At 35.9% G+C, this 20232-nt stretch overlaps 2 protein-coding genes across 2 annotated transcripts; one reads left to right on the forward strand and one right to left on the reverse strand.

The window, feature by feature from the left end:
* The first annotated feature begins 1570 nt into the window (after positions 1 to 1570).
* On the forward strand, positions 1571 to 16750 carry LOC127863339 (homocysteine-responsive endoplasmic reticulum-resident ubiquitin-like domain member 2 protein). Its single transcript, XM_052402765.1, has 8 exons — positions 1571 to 1705; positions 2096 to 2231; positions 3547 to 3714; positions 6233 to 6378; positions 7178 to 7351; positions 8219 to 8485; positions 8808 to 8973; positions 13553 to 16750. Exons 2-8 carry the CDS (start codon positions 2100 to 2102, stop codon positions 13676 to 13678), a joined length of 1179 nt encoding a protein of 392 aa, XP_052258725.1. The 5' UTR covers positions 1571 to 1705; positions 2096 to 2099; the 3' UTR covers positions 13679 to 16750.
* LOC127863340 (testis-specific serine/threonine-protein kinase 4-like) lies at positions 16745 to 19394 on the reverse strand. The gene is made up of 2 exons (XM_052402766.1): positions 18599 to 19394; positions 16745 to 17305 (listed from the first exon to the last, which is right to left on the reverse strand). Exons 1-2 carry the CDS (start codon positions 19280 to 19282, stop codon positions 16838 to 16840), a joined length of 1152 nt encoding a protein of 383 aa, XP_052258726.1. The 5' UTR covers positions 19283 to 19394; the 3' UTR covers positions 16745 to 16837.
* Between the last annotated feature and the right edge of the window lie 838 nt (positions 19395 to 20232).

Consider the following 20232-nt stretch of genomic DNA (forward strand, 5'->3'; position numbering starts at 1 on the left):
GTTACATATAAACTTTTATGTGTGCAATGAGTACAATCTCAAACTTGTATTGCTCCTTTTCTACAACAATATCAAAAGCAAAATGGCTATTCAAATAAATGGTAGACGTCATTCCATGTGTGCGTGCGTGCGTGTGTCTATCCGTAATATTATTCTGTGCTTCAAGCCTCCTTCATTTTGCGTTGCTTAGTAATTGACTTATTGTAATTCAGTTATTGACCTTAGTTGAAAATTACATACAAATGTGCACGTTCACAACCTCATCTATAATGTTTCGTGCGATGTTCGTCCAACTTTTACAGAATAATTTATGTTCAAGTTCTATATTCTCAAGGTTTAACTATAGCATTATTTTAAAAGAGTCATTGCATTTTGTATAAATGTGTGTTTCAAAATATTTTGGTCGAAACTAATATCACGTTAGATAACAGAAATACTTACATGATCCAGGGACCTATACCTTGTTTGTATAGGCCCCGGCATGGTCTAACATAAACTGGTGCACATTATGCAATACGGTACCCTATAGTAATTACTAAATGAGAACACCCGGGGGGGGGGGTAACTTCCTATATACAGGTGTATAGGGGTGTGCTGATTTTATGGGGTGTGTTTTTCGACTAAAATTATCGATATGGGTATGGTTTTGAGCATCTAAGTATCGATATGGGTATTGAAATCAGAAATTTGCTTGTATATAAATGCATATAGATTTGAACGTATCAGTATCAAAATGGATAGGATAATTGTCATTCTTGTATATAAATGGGTATCAAAAAAGTAAATTTCACTAGCGAGAAAGATGCAGTAACTCCGGGCAGTTACTTGACTGTTTTTATCTGTTGCTTGATCGACCAAGATGATACTGTGACGTCATATATTAACATACGTCGTATATTAAGTGACGAAATCGTTACATTCAAAATTCTTGTATTGAAATGGGTCCACTTTCTCAATGTTATCGTATATAAATGGATCTGCTTTTTAAAAAAATCTTGTATCAAAATGGGTCGACTTTATCAGAGTTCCGGTATAAAAATGGGTCTCATTTCGGAAGTCTCGGCGGGACACCCTACCCTAAAATTTGGGAAGTTACCCCCGGGTGAGAACCTATAGAATTTAATTAAAAACGCTGGCGTTGACAATCTTCTGAAAACAAAGGGCAACACAAACACTGTATTGATATCGAGTGTTCAGTGTGAAACTGTTCTATCCCTCAAGCCTTTTCAAAAGCGATAAAATTCTTTAGAGATCGTTGCTAAACGCACCTAAGTATCCCTTTTCATAACATATACTTCACAAAGGGCCGCCCTTCACAAACATAGGAAGTCGATTGATTTATTAATTTATGTAAATGTGATAACTGTTTGTAGTTTGCACGTTTTTTATTTCGAAAAGTTTCACATTCACTGGACGCTTACAAATATAAGCTAAGGTGAAAAGCTGGCTTAAACATTTGCGTTAAAAAGGGATAAAATGGAAATATATTCTCGGTGCTTTGATTTTCCCCTTTTCCGTGTCAAACAACGGAATAAGCCGAATGTTTACGGTCGACATTTCCGGCCAATGAAATAACGCCAAATCTGTTTTGATCATGTGACCATTAAACGTCAGCTTCCGCCTTGTTGTTTATGTTCTTATGAAAGTATTTATTGACAATTCAGCACGAATAAAACCATTTGTAGGAAGATTGACACAAATAATCGTAAGTGCTATTGTTTATTGAAACTTCCATACATAGAAACAAAAGATTGATATGAACAGGAACAACTTGTTAAAGATACTATGGAATTGCAAAAGACACTCAATAGAAAGTGGTAAAAAGCAAAATGTTCAACTTGAACTTGAAAACAAGATTAAGTTCTTGTTAATCTGTGTTTTCGTGTATGGTTTTCCTCTATCTGAGGGTCACTGTTGATAAACTTTGTAGGAATCTAATGACTAATGACTGTTGATATTGATTTACTCTTTTACCTGTTCGTTAACATGGGCTGATGCAACATCATGCTATGCTTATGGTAACAGTTAAACTTTACATTTCTTAAAAAAAATAAAACAAATGTCATTGATGATTTACAATTGTTATTGTTCCCAGAGACATGGATCCATCAGTCACACTTGTGATAAAAGCTCCAAATCAACGGTTTGAAGACCACACAGTTGACTGTATGCTTGATTGGACAGTCCGAAAACTAAAACAGCATTTAAAAGATGTATACCCAACACAACCAGTAAGTATGCCATAGAATTGTTCCTAAATATTACCAATTTTTAATGATTTGCAAATCTTTTTTAATTGGCTGATTACTTCTACTTCATACTTCCTACAATCAGTTGCTGACTATGACAGGAAGGCGATTGTCTGGGGACAGCGAAATGTTAAAAGTCATGTGTTAAAAATATATATACAGTATCCTCCAATTACCTTGAGTCGAGCGGTTAAGGAAACAACTGAAATCATTTCTGAATTAATTCAAACAATGCCACAATAAAGGATGTACCTAAAAAGATTTATTTCATTCCCATTAAATCCATGTCAAAATTGTTTATTTACAGCAGCTTTATCACACAAAGGCGAATAGTTCCATACACACCCGCAAATGAAATACACTACGTGCATTGTTTACCTTGAGTCGAGAGGTCACATCCGAAAAGCGAGAGTACTCGATTGCAATAGGCATGAGGTCAACAAAACTCTAAAAATTGAGTCGCTGAACACATTTAGAGAAACTGAAAGATTAATTTGCCTTTTATTATAACTTCTATTCACCGTTTAACAAGTTTCTGTTTTATCGGTCAATCTTCTTTTGAACAACATTGACACGCAAAAGTGCTAAAGAATTGAAAAAATAACAAAGTTCGCAATTTGTTCAAATAAAATTTTGGCATATATGTTACTATTAAAAGATTTGATAAAATAATCACCCAATCAGGGCAGGGTAAACCCACTGAACATGTGAATATCGGCATGTCACCTATTTTTGCGATGTGCGGGCACAGATTGTTCCATGCAATATTTTCTGGGAATCGTGAAAGGGTAAAAAAAAAATCTTTAAAATAAATCAAATACATGAAATTATGAGTTGACACTAGCGTAGTGGTCTGCAATTTATGTGCAAGTTTAATGTTGAGTACCCCAAAAAGCACAGAATGGGCAAACATTTGGATTATTTCAGTTGAAGTAAGATTTTTAAATGCAATTTAAATGTTGTTATCCTTATTTGAGTCATGTTTATAATTATTTTCAAGCGTAATAATTTTGCTAAATTAAAATACTTGGAGCGCATGCGTGTGACGTCATCACGAGAGCCGCGTACTTAATGTAAACAAAGTGATCGAAATTAGGTCATGCTCTAAATAAGGGAATTGTATGATATGTACATTAAAGTAATGTTAAGTGACATAGGAACAAATCATTGTTATAGTATAGACTTGTCATACATAAACTTTTTCCTCAATTTAGTGTCAGATAAACCTGTACTGTCTACAATTTCAATGGATTGATCACTATGTATTTATAATATTTAACTTTACTATAATTTTCAGAATGAAAAACATCAAAGGTTGATATATTCTGGAAAGCTTCTGCAAGATCATCTCACCCTGAAAGAAGTCCTTCGTCAGTTTGATGACGGAAGCACCAGACACACTGTTCATCTGGTTTGTTCGAATTCACCGACACACATGGAGACTATGGCATCACAAAGTACAATGGTTAGAGTGCTTTGACTACCAAACATTTTGATGAATTTATTCTTATATGAAATTATTGCAATACTTTTTTGCATGCCCCACTGGTGGGTGGTATATAGCAGTGGGACTATCCGTCCGGCATTACATTTTTCAGATTTTTTTTTACGCAACCCTTTCAGATATAGATCTGATTTTTAGAATGTGACTACATTCATAACATGCAGATGAAGTGTGAGTTTTGTTCCAATCCAGTGAATTTAAGGGTTGTTATGGGTCGAAGACACTACAATTTTTTTGAAACACCTTTTCCAGAGTGTTTTTTTTACAGACAGTTGTAAAATATTCAGATGATTTTTAGCTCATCTATTTTTTGAAAAAAAAAGAGCTATTGTCATCACCTTAGCGTCGGCGTTGGCGTCCGGTTAAGTTTTGCGTTTAGGTCCACTTTTCTCAGAAAGTATCAATGCTATTGCATTCAAACTTGGTACACTTACTTACTATCATGAGAGGACTGGGCAGGCAAAGTTAGATAACTCTGGCTTGCATTTTGACAGAATTATGTGCCCTTTTTATACTTAAAAAATTGAAAATTTTGGTTAAGTTTTGCGTTTAGGTCTACTTTTCTCAAAAAGTATCAATGCTATTGCATTCAAACTTGGTACACTCACTTACTATCATGAGGGGACTGGGCAGGCAAAGTTAGATAACTCTGGCGTGCATTTTGACAGAATTATGTGCCCTTTTTATAGTTAAAAAATTGAAAATTTTGGTTAAGTTGTGTGTTTAGGTCCATTTTATTCCGTAAGTATCAAAGCTATTGCTTTGATACTTGCCACACTTACTAACTATCATAAGGGGACTGTGCAGGCAAAGTAATGTAACTCTGACTGCCATTTTGACAGAATTATGTGCCCTTTTTATACTTAGAAAATTGAAAATTTGTTTAAGTTTTGTGTTTACGTCCACTTTATTCCTACAGTATCAAAGCTATTGCTTTCATACTTGCAACACTTATTAACTATCATAAGGGGACTGTGCAGGCAAAGTTATGTAACTCTGACTGGCATTTGGACGGAATTATGGGCCCTTTATACTTAGAAAATTGAAAATTTGGTTAAGTTTTGTGTTTTGGTCCACTTTACCCCTAAAGTATCATAGATATTGCTTTCATACTTGGAACACTCGCAAACTATCATAAGGGTACAGTAAAAGGACTAGTTGCATAACTCTGGTTGTCATTTTTACGGAATTATGGCCCTTTTTTGACTTAGTAACTTTGAATATATGGTTAAATTTTGTGTTTCGATCCACTTTACTTCTTAAGTATCAAGGCTATTGCTTTCAAACTTCAAATACTTTCATGCTATCATGAGGTTACTGTACATGGCAAGTTGAATTTTACCTTGACCTTTAAATGACCTTGACTCTCAAGGTCAAATTATTAAATTTTGCTAAAATTGCCATAACTTCTTTATTTATGATTAGATTTGATTGATACTTTGACAAAACTACTCTTACCTGACATACCACAATAGACTCCACCCAAACCATCCCCGTGCCCTCCCCCCTCCCCCCCCCCCCCCCCCCCCCCCGAATCCCCCCCTAAATATTTTTTTTTTGATCATCTCACAAATTACCACCACACCCTCACACTATACTCCCCCACCCCACCCCCCAATTATTTTTTTTATACGGTTAAAAAACACAAATATTTTTTTTATTATTTTATGTTTGAAATACCGTCCAACCATCGCACCCAAGAATCCCCCCTCCCCCCACCCGAATCCCCCCCCCTATTTTTTTTTTTTTTTTTTTTAAGATCATCTCACAAATGACCACCACACCCTCACACCATACCCCCACCCCCCCTCCCCTATTTTTTTTTTATGTATATATAATTTTTTTCGCATTTTTGGAAATAATGTAATAAATGTCCACACACCCACACTATACACCCCTCTTCACTCCGACCCTCCCTCCTTTGTGATTGAAAATGAGAGTCCCTTCACCTTTAAAAAGAAAATAGATGAGCGGTCTGCACCCGCAAGGCGGTGCTCTTGTTTAGTGTTTGAGTCTACCCTCATGACTTTCAGATGAAGAGTGAGTTTTAACCGGGTCCATTGATCTTGGATTTAACAAGTTTTTCTAAAATAGCTGCTGTGCTGCTTCAAAGTGCAGTTGTTTCTCTAAAATAGCTGCTGTGCTGCTTCAAAGTGCAGTTGTTTTAAATAGCTGCTGTGCTGCTTCAAAGTGCAGTTGTTTCTCTAAAATAGCTGCTGTGCTGCTTCAAAGTGCAGTTGTTTCACAAACACAGGATTTGTTATGGAACGTTTTTTCCCCTTCGATAAAATGACCACATTAGAAACTGTTGTCTGCATGTTTAAAGATTTAAAAAAAAATTGTAATAACTTTATGTTCAAGATTTTGTCTTATTTCAAGGGAAAACTCGTTAGCAGATTGTCTTGTTGTAAGGAAAAAAATGACCATACAAAGACTCAGTCACTGTATTGGTAAACATATTTCTGTGTATGCATTTCAGGAATCTCTGTCTCAAAGTTCTCTGTCAAGTAGCTCCTCCTCTACAAATTTACCATACTCTGCCCCAACCGATACCAGTGGTTTACGACACAGAGGGCAACCAACTGCTCAATCTGCCCAAATACCAAATGCTTACAGTTACTATAGGTTGGTATTAGCCTTCATGAATCAAAATTTATCCTAAGTTGAAATATGTAAATTTGCTGTTAAGTGTTAATGAATAACATTCTTGATGTTTTTATATACTTGATTTCTGTGTCTCAGTGCTGTTATAGCTCCACTGTTTTCGGAGAAAACCTGAGGTATAGTCATAGCCAGCTCGTCCTCTGCCGTGCTAAAACCTTAATATTGGCTCTAAAATCAAAGTGCTTCCACCTACAACATTGTAACTTCATATGTAGATGCACCTTGATGAGTTCTTCACGCCACACCCATTTTTGGGTTACTAAGTCAAAGGTCAAGGTCACTAATATATTATTCTGATAAGCTTTTATTTATCAAAAACTGCACTCGCAGCCGAGGGTTGACACCCGATGTGCGGTGCTGTTTTGTTAACAATTGTGGGAATGGGACCAGGTGCTTTTTGATTGGACGAATTCGCTGCGTTTTGACTAAAATTGGGAAATTAGTGTTGTTGCTGTTTTGATTTAAAAAAATGCTTCAAAACTGAGAAAACAATGCTTTCAGTATTACATTTACTAAGGTTGAACTTATATAACTGGATGGGAGATGAACAAAATGTTTTTTTTTTAAACCTTCACTTCGAAATTTGTAGGTCCCATTATGAAAAATATATCCTTTTTCCATTGGGAATTGGGCCAAATAACGAACCCAATTTTGAACAAAAAAAGCACTGTCAGTTGTACGGTGAAACTTTACTATCATTGTGTTATACTTATTACCATGACGTTTGTGCAACTGTATCACACTTGTATATTTATTTCAGTGCATATATGAACCAAGCATCAAATCCCATGCCAACAGATTACAGCCAATTTGCTGGAATGATGGCCCCAGATGCAACCGTGTTTGGGGCTGTACCTCCTACTGGGTATAGCCCAGAGCAGTACATGTGGATGCAGCAAATGTATGCCCAGTATATGGCGCAATACATGCAGTAGTAAGTAGTAAAAGCTAATTTTAGAATCTCAGAAAATACACAGTTAAAGACCAAGTTTACATCTAAAATGTTTAGTGACTTAAATAGATCATTTAAAAGTGAAAGAAGTTTAATCAGACAGGGTTCAAGAAGAAATACACAAATTACTCATACATTTTCTTATATAACAATTTATCATTTACACAACCTTTAACATATAACAGAGCTCCAGATAAGAGGCGTATCTGCATGTTTACGCAATTAAAAAAAAATGCATTAAAAATCGGCCCAGTACGTAAAAAAACGCAATACAAATCTTTTTACGTATATTAAATAGATTAAAGTGCGTAACCAGTTTAACCAATAATCCAGTTGAGTTTTTAGTGTAAATTAACCATTGAATCAAAAGTAAGGCAACCAACATAAGCATCTAATTAAAATGGCGACCCATCATGTTTATGGATTAAAAAAGGGACGTTTTAAGCAGCCAGCGGCTCTTGCGGGAACATTTTTAAAGAAAGTCTGTTCATATCGTCATTTCAAATTCATTCTTTTTGCATTTAATACCGTAATATAAATAACAAATAATAATACATTATGTATTTCTAGATGAAACACGCCATTTACTGTGTCAGTTTTCTATGGAAATGAAAAATACCCCTAAATATTCCTAAATACCCTTTATGGCTGAAACAAATGAGTAAAATACGCTTTAACAATAATATCGGGGTGAAATACCCTTTAGACTAAATCCTTATCTAGAGCATTGATATAATCTAAGAAATATTCCTGTAAAGGTGTTTTGACCTGTTTATTTTTTTAGGACATGTATCAGTATTCTCACAGCTTGCACAATGTACTTTAAGGTACTGTTTTTACCTGTTCTAGCTACCAACAAGGCACATACATACAACAACCTCTGCTCAGTCAACCGGAAGCCCAACCCAATGTGGCTGCAGAGGAACACAACCGTCCCAACCAGCCGGAAAACCAGAATGTTGTCAATGATGCTGAGGAGGATGAGGTTAGAAACAGGGACTGGCTCGACTACTTGTACATGTTCAGCCGTCTCTTGGTTCTCATTGGGATTGTCTACTTCTACTCAAACTTCACTCGTTTCTTCATGGTTGCTGGATTTTTTGTGGTTGTCTACGGGTGAGTTGCTTTAAGTTACATTTATATACACTTATGAAATATTCATGCATGGTATATTTTGTTGATACTACACTAGCATTTGCTTTCTTATCTATTGTAATTTATTTGTCAGTGAAGATAAATTTGAATGCAAGACATATGTATTGGATAAATACATTAGTTGCTGCTTATCATATGCAAAACCCTTTATTTCTATATAATCAATAAATTCACATGGCATCAATGCATGTTTTCTGGTCACGATTTTAACAACAAAATGCACATATTTGAATGTCAAACCTGAGTATGAGATTATCATACAATGGCATATCTTTGATGGCAGGTTTCAAATGGGTTGGTTCAATTTTGGACAACGAAGAGCAAGAAGGCCACAACAGGTACACATCCATCAACAACAGGAAAATTTAAATGAGCCACAAGATAATAACCAACAAGAGAATAACCAGTCAGAAAATAATCCAAATCAAACCCAGGAAGAAAATGTGCAAGTAAGAAAAGTTTGATTTGAATTATCTGATTTGAACATTGTAAGCTTAACTGAACAAGAAGTGTGGTCACCCTTTGTTTGGCGTCATGTGGTGTCATCTGTAATTTTTTAACCACTCTAGTGGCAAAAATTGTTGATTATCCCCACGCTTTTTGAAAAAAAGGTGGGGATATTGTGGTGATCTCCGCCGTCCGTCTGTCCGTCCGTCCGTCTGTCCGTCCGTCCTGGCCACTATCTCCTCCTACACTAAAAGCACTAGAACCTTGAAATTTACACACATGGTAGCTATGAGCATATGTGCGACCCTGCACTATTTGGAATTTTGATCTGACCCCTGGGTCAAAAGTTATAGGGGTTGGGGTGGGGCCGCGTCAGAAATTATCACTCATTTTTTTAGGTTATTTTACATTTACTTCTTTATTTCTACACCGATTCACTTCAAATTGATACTGGACCTCACCTATGACAATACGGTCAATCTCAACCATGCATGGCCCCATTCCCAACCCTGGGGCGCCCCGCCCACATAGGCCACACCCACCAAAAATTTCCATTTACTATAATTTTTTCATTTCTACACGAATTCACTTCAAATTGATACTGAACTTTTGTTATGACATTAGGGTCAATCTCAACTATGCATGGCCCCAATCCCAACCCTGGGGCGCCCGCCCACATAGGCCACACCCACCAAAAAATTCCATTTACTATAATTTTTTCATTTCTACACGGATTCACTTCAAATTGATACTGAACTTCTCTTATGACATTAGGGTCAATCTCAACTATGCATGGCCCCATAACCAACCCTGGGGCCCCGCCCACATAGACCACACCCACCCAAAATTGCCTTTACTATAATTTCTTCATTTCTACACCGATTCACTTCAAATTGATATTGAACTTCTCTTATGACAATACAGTCAATCTCAACTATGCATGGCCCCATTACCAACCCTGGGGCGCCCCGCCCACATAGACCACACCCACCCAAAATTGCCTTTTACTATAATTTCTTCATTTCTACACCGATTCACTTCAAATTGATACTGAACCTCTCTTATGACAATACGGTCAATCTCAACTATGCATGGCCCCATTACCAACCCTGGGGCGCCCTGCCCACATATGTCACACCCACCCAAAATTGCCTTTTACTATAACTTCTTCATTTCTACACCAATTCACTTCTAATTGATGATGAACTTCTCTTATGACAATACGGTCAATCTCAGCTATGCATGGCCCCATTACCAACCCTGGGGCACACCTAGGTCAAACATTCGGCGTGGGGATACGCGTCGGCCTCTGCCGCGCCATTTCTAGTTAAATTTAAGATGAAGCTTGGTCAGAATGTTTATCTTGACAATGTCTAGGCAGAGGTTAAATCTGGGTCACATGCGTCCAAAAACGAGGTAAAATATTAGCAACAATTATGAATATCTTGAAACATGGTCAGGATGAAATCTTGACAATATGAAAGGCTAGGTATGTATGCATCTAGGTCAATATGCTTCAAAAACTAGGTCACCAGGTCTTCAACCATTGGTGTACTATAGACTCAGTCGAGTGCTGCAGGACCATCGTAGCCACTTTGTGTAACCCTTTACCACTTAGATACATATTTTGACACATTTGTAGTTCCTTTAAAAGTTACATTTAATTAAAGACCTTTCTTTTTAGATTCAAGTTTTTTATGCTTGGTTTCCAACCCTTAGATACTGATGAGCAGCAAACAGTATAAAACCTGAACAGACTGTGAGTTACTCGCAGGCTGTTCAGGTTTTATGCTGTTTGCACATAGCCATTTTCACTTTACTTCTGAGTGGGAAAGGGTTAATAGATAGGAGCTAAATGTTAGTGCTTCAAAGTGGCCTAGTGGTTTGAATGTTTGCCAGAAGACCAGATTAAGTTTTAAGGTTCAATTCTTGCACAGGCTTGTTCTGACATGGTTTTTCCCTACCACCAGCTGAATCAACTTAATGGTATAGAGTATTGCGGATTTTTCTTCTGCCATTGCGAATCATAGAGAATAGAAATAAGGTGTACAGAAGTTCACTTGTTGGTTTATGTCAAAAGATTTTGTAATCTTTATTTTTAATTAAAAATACAATATCTTGTTACAGACTAGTCTTAAGTTGTTTTTCCTTCTAATCCGTTATGGCGGTCATACTTGTTTTGTCTTTTTACTTATTTGCTCCCAGCTGGTATATGCAGGGTTGGCATATTGACCGGTCAATTGAGTATTGACCGGGCCGGCGGTCAATACCCGGTTAAAACCGGTCAATACTGGTCATTACTGGTCTTTACTGGTCAATACTGGTCGATTGAAAATTGTAGCATTTAAACATTACAAAGGAGCCATTTTATATTAAATCAATAATTATTCTGTAATTGATAAACTTTTTGCTGAGTTATTTTTTGTAAAAAAAATCTTTAAAGCTGTAAAAAGTTACTTCTTTATTATTTATGGAAACAGCCTCAAATACATAAGGACTAAGGCAATATCTTTATCTCAGTGTATCACATCTGTTACTAAAGTACTATTGTAGGTACCATTGCATTTCACTTATCTATTGATATATCTATTTGATAAGCAGATGGACAAACAGAACTCTTGTGTATGCTAGGGTTATAAATCTGGCCTCTTAGTTGGTAATAAAATGCATGCAGTGTTATGTCTCTGATATTGACAATTAAGCAAATCTGCCCTTCGGCTATTTCATATCACTCACACAAAAGAAGATTACATTGTACTTACTATTAATTTAATAGTTACTTCTAACTTGTTTCCTTTCTGTATTAAGAGGGTTTTTTCCCTTTCATATTAAAAAGTTCAATTGGTATTCAAATGAATAAACAATCAAAGTTCTTGATTTTGCCAACAAATAATGTTTTCCAATTGTGGGTCTACTCTTCTTTTCAAGTATTTTTTCTTTTAATAATTATTTCTTATTATGTTTTTATATTCTTATATCAATAAAAAAAAGTTGTTTACACTATTTTGTTTAAAAAGTATTTAAAGAAATCAATGCAAGAATACATGACAAGTAAGGATTGTGTCAAAAAGATGCCATTTAAGGCCCTATTATCAGTTTTGGGTGCCCCAACCTGTATAGGTGAGAAGACTGTTAGAAGACTGTGGGGACAGTGGGGTATGAGGAACAACGCATACACAGTAATTTACAGGTTCTTGTTGAATCAAGCACAGAATTATCTGTGCATCATAATTCATTAGAATTGAAAAAAAGTTCAATCGACCAGAAAAATCCAATTGACCAACTTTGACTTATTTGCAAAATTTTGAGAGATTGGCCTACAAATTGCATGAACAGGTATAAAATAGTGGGTATTAATAGCTTAAGACATTATTGGCAACATGTCTGTTTAATTTATATTATCAATATTGTTTAATTAGGCATGGAATATAAATTAAAATTGGGGGTAAAGTTCAATCGACCAGTATTGACCAGTAATGACCACTTCGGGAGTATTGACCGGGGCGGTTTTAACCGGTAAAAACCGCCGGTTAAAACCGGGGGCGGTCGATTGGTGCCAACCCTGGGTATATGGTAGTCAAAACAAATGTTTTAGCAATAAAATATGTTAAACATCTGTTGCCTGAAGCTTAGACATTCTCATATATGTAAGATTAATATCAGCAAAACTTGAAACTATTGTGACAAGCTTATTCATTTATTGGAAAAAGTGGCCTTTTCACAGATTTAAGCATGTATTGAAGTTTGGGTTTAAAAGCTTTATATTGATAAATGTAAACATTGGATCTAAAAAGCTCCAGTAAAAAATCAAAAATACAATAAAAAAAAGAAAAAAGAAAAAACCCTCAACAGGGCACTGACCACTGGAGTCCTGGAGAAAAAAGTCTACCCATTTAGACCACTCGGCCATCCGTTCTCATACAATAAAGGGTGTAGTTTCACAAAATATAACGACAAAAACAGAACTCTACAAATTATTCAATCGTTTCCAGTTGCAACGCTGTATAATTTTTAGGTTTTTAAATCGTCAAAAGATGCATATAATGGCTATTTTAGAGCAAGGTAAATGTTCAGTATTACTGTTTTCTCACAAATATCATAACTGAAACGAAAATTTGCGAATTTGAAACAAATTTTTTTATTTTGTCAATTTACCAAAACGTGAAAAGGCCCCTTTAAGTATTTATTATAAGACAATATTTATGAAGCCTAGTTTTGGGCCAACTGGACATAATATAAGTTCATCAAGTGTGATCACAGATTAAACTGTGCAGTCAGCACTGGGTATTCAGAGAGGACACTTCGCCTTAAATGGAGACCTTGTAACAAAAAACTCCATAAAAGTGGAAAGTGCCCTGGCTAATCTAGGATGGCTCTTTACACACATGCATTAAGTCTAGTTTTCCCTCAACAAGACTATTGATTGTGAATTTGTGATTTGTGGTTCTTAGGGAAGAAATTTTTGCTAAAAAAGATAAGATGAAATGTATGTTCCAAGATTGGACGAAATGTATGTTCCAAGATAAGATGAAATGTATGTTCCAAGATAAGATGAAATGTATGTTTTTTTTATTGTTTTAGGACCCCAGTACAGTTATCGAACCTCAGCCCCTGGTGCCAGGAAAGCTACAAGTGGCCTTCACCTTCATTGCATCCTTGTTCACATCTCTCTTTCCTGCCCCTCCACCTGCAGTCAATGTGAACTAAATGGATTGTTATGTGAATTGGGGATGTGTTTACCGCTGTCGTTGTGAAATGGACTATCACAGTCAATGTGAACTACTGAGCTGTCCCCAACTGCCAATGTGATTTATGGAAAACAATCTGTCATTGTAAACTAATTGGCGTCTCCAACTTTCGCTGGAAAGTATTTGGTATGTCTCTAAGTGTCAATGTGAGCTAGAGAATGCATTTCACCCACCAACAGTGATTGTATACTGAATACTTACCAACTGCTGTGAATGTGAATTCCAAAGCCTTCCCCAGATGTGAACTGTACTGTCTCTGTGCACTGAAATTTACCTCTGTCAATGTGATTGATTAGTCATCACCAGTTTTCACTGTAACCTAGAGTTTGGTGTGACATTCCTGCTGTTTTTGGAACTGAGATGTACCTCTAACTGTCAATGTGAACTTAAATAGCCATCATAAGATGTCGGCGTGAACCGCAGGCGCTGTCAACATGAAATGGTTTATGTGAACTAGAGGAACATTCAGGGCTTACTCTGCCATTCGCCAATTTTGCCAATGGCTACAAATGGACCTATTTGGCTAAAGAAAATTCTATTTTGCTACATGTTTTTCTTCATTAAAACTTACAAATTGCCAAAATAAGAAGAATTTTGCCATTGCAAGGCGAATTTGGCTAAAGACATTTTTGAGCCAGGGGAAGCCCTGACATTACCAGTTGTCAATGCGAATTTTAAAGATTGAAGCGAAATATGAATTTATCTCCCGGACAAGGTGTCATAGTGAACTAGAATGGTAACTGTGAACATTATCATAAACTAAACAGGCACTTTGAGATTGTGGGTTGTACAAATCTTTAGGTTCAGCTGTAAACAATGAATACATGTAGTTGTACCTTTGACATTTATTGCACTTTTTGTTAAAGATTAATGTTTTTCAGATGTTTATCAGTCACATATGTTGCTTTGTGGAATTTCATTTGTCAGACACATACATAACTGGACTTGTAATCTGGTGGGTTAAGAAGAGGGGTGAAAGTTATTTGCCTTGTTTATTCAATCATAAAGCAGTGTAAACGTCAAGGTTTAGGTGTGACACAATTATATCTGATGTTATTGTCCATGGATAGAGCACTTACACCCTTATCCCTTGATTTTCGGTAAATTGGTATGGTATTAAGTATTAATCATTTAATTTCCATGATTGAATGTGCAATTTTTGTATCTTCTACAGAAATCATGAAAGTTTAACTAAGTGGTGTTGCGCCTTTTGGAGAAAGTTTGCCCTCAAGATGGAAGTTATATGCCAAAAAGAGAATAAGTGCAGAAAGTTATGACTGTGTGTTTATATTCAACTATATTATGTAATAGTGAATCAATCAATTTGTTTGCTTCAAACTATATTTTATATTATACTAAAACTTGGTTTGATAAAAAAAATTCCTTTTTGGTTTACCAAAAATGCCTATATCTTAGTAATTTTTTTTTTGATTGTTGAGAATTTAAAAAAAACAAACATACAAAGCTATATTTCAGATGGAATTTCAAAGATAGATGTAGCTGCGAACAGGTTGAAATATTTTCCAAAAGAAGCCTTACAATTACTGGTAAAGCAACTTCATATATCAGATCCCACTTTTCTCCGGTTTATCTTTGGGAGATTAACATATCATATGTGAAGAGTTGTCTATTGTGTTCAGAAAAGGCGAACATTTACTAACTGAATGGTGGTTTCGTTGTGAATGTTTGTGATTAATAGAAAACTCACTGTTTAGGAAGTTTGGTTACAAAATCGAAAATGTGACCAGGTATTTTGATGCAGAATCAAGTCACAGAACAACATTAATGTAATTTTTTACGTGTTGCAACATTTCCAATGTGTACAACCACTCAAATATAGGCTTGAAATTGCACAATCGTATCTGATTTAACATTTTATCAGTTAATATCAGTTATCGGTTCTAATGCTGAGGGGCCCCATCTTTAAACATATGGGTCAATCTTATCATTCAATAGGTCTTAATACAAAACTAATGGTCATTGGCAAACATTTGCAGTTTGCAATGTTTGAAATCACTTCTGGTGAATTTGTGATAATTGTTTTGATAGTTGTTGTTGTTGTTAAGTTTTTTGTGTGTAATGATCTGTTCTGTCCTATGGGGCATAGCTTTGCATGCTATGTTGTTTAGACCGTGTTATTGGGTGTGAAAATCATAACCAACTACGGCAAGTTATCCATGAACATTTTCATATCATTTGTATAGCTAATGTGTCCATAATCTGCAAAGTGGGAAACATTTGTTTTTAAGTTAGTTTCTGGTCATTCAGAGCTTTAAATTGAATTCCCTGTAATGAACAAAATAACTATGATTACAAAATTATTTGAACAATTAAATGTAAGAAGTAAATGCAACATAAACAGGTACTTCTGTTACTTGTCACATATATTAGGCAGAAAGTTCCTCATAATATTGATTACATCTTTTCAAATAGTAATAAGTGTATCAGTAAGGTAGAAAGAATAATGCTTAATGCTTTTAGCAAGTGCCAATATTAGAACTGTTAGCACAAACTGATTATGTATACATGCTGTGCTTAAGGGTTTCAAATATGATCACAAATGTAGCCACCATAAATTTCAATAAGAACATCAACTTCATATGTAGGCAAGTGCTAAATAGTTAGATGCTTCAATAAATAATATAGCTGTGCTCTGTAAAAAGAGTGTTTAATGCATGTAAAGTCCACACAGGCTTATCAGGGACGACGCTTTCCGCTTTTATATTTTCTTTTTAAAGAAAGTATCTTAGCAAAAATCCATTTAAGCAGAAAGTGTTGTGCCTGATTAGCCTGTGCGGACTTAACATGCATTAAACACACATGTTTTAACCTCCTTTTTACATAGAACGGCACAATTAATTACGCAGTGTATTGGAAGTGTATTTATGGGTATTTGTTGGTTTGTCTTTTATCATGATTAACACTATTGTTTTTTTATTCATATTCATTTTAGTTATATCAGCCATTCTGTTGAAATCCAATTGTTAACTGATGCACAATTTTAAAATTAAAATAAACATACGCCTTTTGATTTGTTGTTACTTTTTTACTTCAAAAAATGGATTAAATAGTGTGTTTTCCATTCAATACAGACATTCTTTAGTAATTAATAGTTCATTCATCCAGATACAGGGTGAACAGTCGGCTGTTCGGACGTCAAAATTGGAACATTTATTTCCATCGTCTCTTTAGCTATATCATGAACGGTCGGGGTCGTCTCAATTTCATCATTTCCATCGTCTTTTTCTTTAACTAGTTTCATCGATAATCGATGATGTGTAGTTTCGCCGCTATTGTCTGTCCCAGCAGGTCTGGTAACATCTTCATCCGAAGTCGCCGTTACTTCATTTGCCGCATTAGCCTTTTCCTCCTTCCCTTGCTTACAAACAATCTGCTGGAACTTAAACCAGGCGTCGAGTTTCATGTGTTTTAAAAGTACGCGCTCGGGAACCTTTAAAAATATCTTTAAAATGAAGAGTTTGCAGTCACTGGACACGACGGGCTTGTTGGGGAAAACGATTCTGCTCTGTACTTGCTTGAGTAACTTTTTGTGGTCGCCGTCGTCAAAAGGCAACCTTCCGTACAGCTGAAAAGAGAAATACATTGTATGAATATATGAGAACAACACATAATATCTAAGTAAAATATCGACAAAGTTGAACGTAATTTACGGCATCTTTTTATGAAACATTCAAAGTCGCCTGTCGACCTAGAGGGTCAACAAAAGGCAATCACTTTAACACTCCCTCGACAATCAACAACGACACTCGACAATGAACGCTGACATTTGCTCGACACAATCTCGTGCGTAAATATCGAGAGTCGTGCCCCAATGGGTTTACGTAAACGATTGCACGATATTTGCGTGATATAATTCCGCAAGTTGTTTGAATTTTTGCTGATTCTTGGCTTTGCATGTTGCCTGTCGCTCTTTGAGATCGACACATGCCAACGAGGCGAACGATACAATTCAACAATGAAAAACGACATTTTTTCGAACGATTCTCGATTTTGATGCAACTTTTCTTTAAAGGCGATAATGGTACATTCAAATGTTCAAATGTCGCGTGGAGTTGTTCAGTGTCGCAGTTGGTATCGCACGTCGCTTTGATTGTCGTGTGTCGACCCCAAATGGCGACATTCGACGTTGCCCTAACTGGATTTCGTAGCTATTAAGACATGTCATCTGCCCGACTAATTTATTTCTAGTTTGTTGCGCGTCTGCAAATGCTAATCGGCTTCATGTTACACCTAAATCGAAGATGATGGCAACATCTGATGATAACCTGGTAAGGAGTTTTCAATAATACGCTATATACAAGGATTGATCAAAACATATACACAAATGATAAATCCGAAAATATGACAAAAATCTCAAGGATTTAATGTTAACATTTGCCGATAGGTAATTATTACAGACACTCGTTACACTGCAGAACGTACTAGGATTTACATAAAATATTCAAAAAGAAATCTGCTGTCCCTTCTTGTGAGTTATTCGTGATTATAATATAAAACTTTAACAATGTTAAAAACATTCCCAATTATATAATACATTATAGGTATGTTCATGTCTTGTCTAAACATCGTAAAAAACAAATGATAATACGGGCAGTCCGCCCCGTTTTGTTAAAAAAAGGTTCATAGATCCGGCCTTTTTCTATATCTCTAGTATGCGAAGGCATACATGAATGAACTTTTGGGTAAAACGTCGTTATCGTACTAGAAGATTGTTTTTGTACGAATGACTTCTGTTATCCCTCAAGGTTCCACATGAAATTGCTTTCTTTCTGAGCGACTGACCCTTTTATCAATTATGCAAGGCAATATGTTTATTTTTACCAAAGAGAAATCAAACAATAGCATAATAATTGCCTACCATGGTATACAATACGACACCCATGCTCCAAACATCTGAGAGCTCCGGGTTGTACGGTATCCCTTTAAGAATTTCCGGCGGTGCATATGCATAACTTCCGCAGTACGTTTCGCTGAGCAGCGAGTCTCCCGATTTATTCTTGCCAATTTTTTTAGCGAACCCAAGATCGGTCAACTTGAGTGTATAATGAGCGTCTATGACCAAATTCTCGCACTTGATGTCTCTGTGCACAACGCCTTTGCCGTGCATGTATTTCACACCGTCGAACATGTTGATGAACCAGCGTCCAGCCTGATTCTCCGGAATGGTCCCTCTTGCTTTAACTTCGTTTAAAAGATCGCCTTTTTCAGCGTATTCCATTATGAAGAAGTATCTACTGGTTGTTTCGATAATTTGATAAAATTTCACTATAGAGTAATGATTCGTCAATATTCGCATAGCTTCCACCTCGCGCGGCAAAAACTTGTTCAGATATTCGTCGAAAGATTTCTGTTTATTGATGATTTTTACGGCCACTTTGTGCTTACGATTCATGTCATACGCACATTTGACGCGGGCGTATGATCCGCTGCCGAGCGTACGTCCCACGATAAACCCCTGCGATTCTAATATCCGATAAGCCTTGTTTGCACCTTTGCTGACACTTTCGGGACGATCTTCTTTACTGGTACCATCACTACCCATAGTTTAACGCCATTCATTATTTCAATTATTTAACATCTACGTTATGAACAACGTCTGCCTAACAAGGCAGACGTTTGGGTTTGATCAAAATGGTTGTTGTCATGTGTACAACGTAAGTAAACGTCAAATAAATTGTGACGTCATTACAAATTAAAGGGGCCTTTTCACAGATTTTGGCATTTTTTAACTTATTCATTAAATGCTTTATATTGATAAATGTAAACATTGGATCGTAAAAGCTCCAGTAAAAAATCAAGAATAAAATAAAAAAATGGAAAAGAACATTGCCCGGAGCAGGTTTCAAACCAGTGACCCCTGGAGTCCTGCCAGAGTCCTAAAGTCAAAACGCTTTAGCCTACTGAGCTATTCCGCCGAGTACACATACGCGAGGTATTTTATACCTTATATAAGCAATCTTCGTAGTTTCACAAAATTTAACGACAGAAACAGAACTCCCCAAATTATTCAATCGTTTCGCGTTGCAACGCTTTATAATTTTTAGGTTTTAAAATCGTCAAAAGATGCATATAATGGCTATATTAGATCATGGTAAATGTTCAGTATTACTGTGTCCTCACAAATATCATAACTAAAACGAAAATTTGCGAATCTGAAACAACTTTTTTCAATTTTGTCAATTTACCAAAGCGTGAAAAGATCCCTTTAAGGCGTCGTTCTTGTCAATCTGTGTTTTACAGATAAGTCGGTTCTTTGCTTTGTGACGATCAATACTGCTATGTCATCATATTTTTTTAGGGTGACAATTTCAACGATAACAGCAGATTTTCCATTAGTCCATGTCTAAGCATTGCATGCTCTTCAGCCATGTATTTTGTTTCACAAAAATGATTCCTCGTATATTAAGTACATTTGTTTAAACAAACTGTTGTATTATTATTTTAATAAATCGATATTTTAAATTTGATTTATTTGGCCAATGACAATGATTT

The sequence above is a fragment of the Dreissena polymorpha genome, unplaced genomic scaffold (assembly GCF_020536995.1).
Source record: "Dreissena polymorpha isolate Duluth1 unplaced genomic scaffold, UMN_Dpol_1.0 chrUn005, whole genome shotgun sequence".
Classification (NCBI taxonomy): Eukaryota; Metazoa; Mollusca; class Bivalvia; order Myida; family Dreissenidae; genus Dreissena; species Dreissena polymorpha.

Excerpts from the sequence above, each read along its gene's own strand:
- LOC127863340 (XM_052402766.1), bottom strand. The coding sequence starts at position 19,282 with ATGGGTAGTGATGGTACCAGTAAAGAAGATCGTCCCGAAAGTGTCAGC. Across the intron at positions 17,306-18,598 it reads GTGTCGTATTGTATACCATG|CTGTACGGAAGGTTGCCTTT; the intron begins GTAGGCAATTAT and ends TTCTCTTTTCAG.
- LOC127863339 (XM_052402765.1), top strand. The coding sequence starts at position 2,100 with ATGGATCCATCAGTCACACTTGTGATAAAAGCTCCAAATCAACGGTTT. Across the intron at positions 8,486-8,807 it reads TTTTTTGTGGTTGTCTACGG|GTTTCAAATGGGTTGGTTCA; the intron begins GTGAGTTGCTTT and ends CTTTGATGGCAG. Across the intron at positions 8,974-13,552 it reads CCCAGGAAGAAAATGTGCAA|GACCCCAGTACAGTTATCGA; the intron begins GTAAGAAAAGTT and ends TTATTGTTTTAG.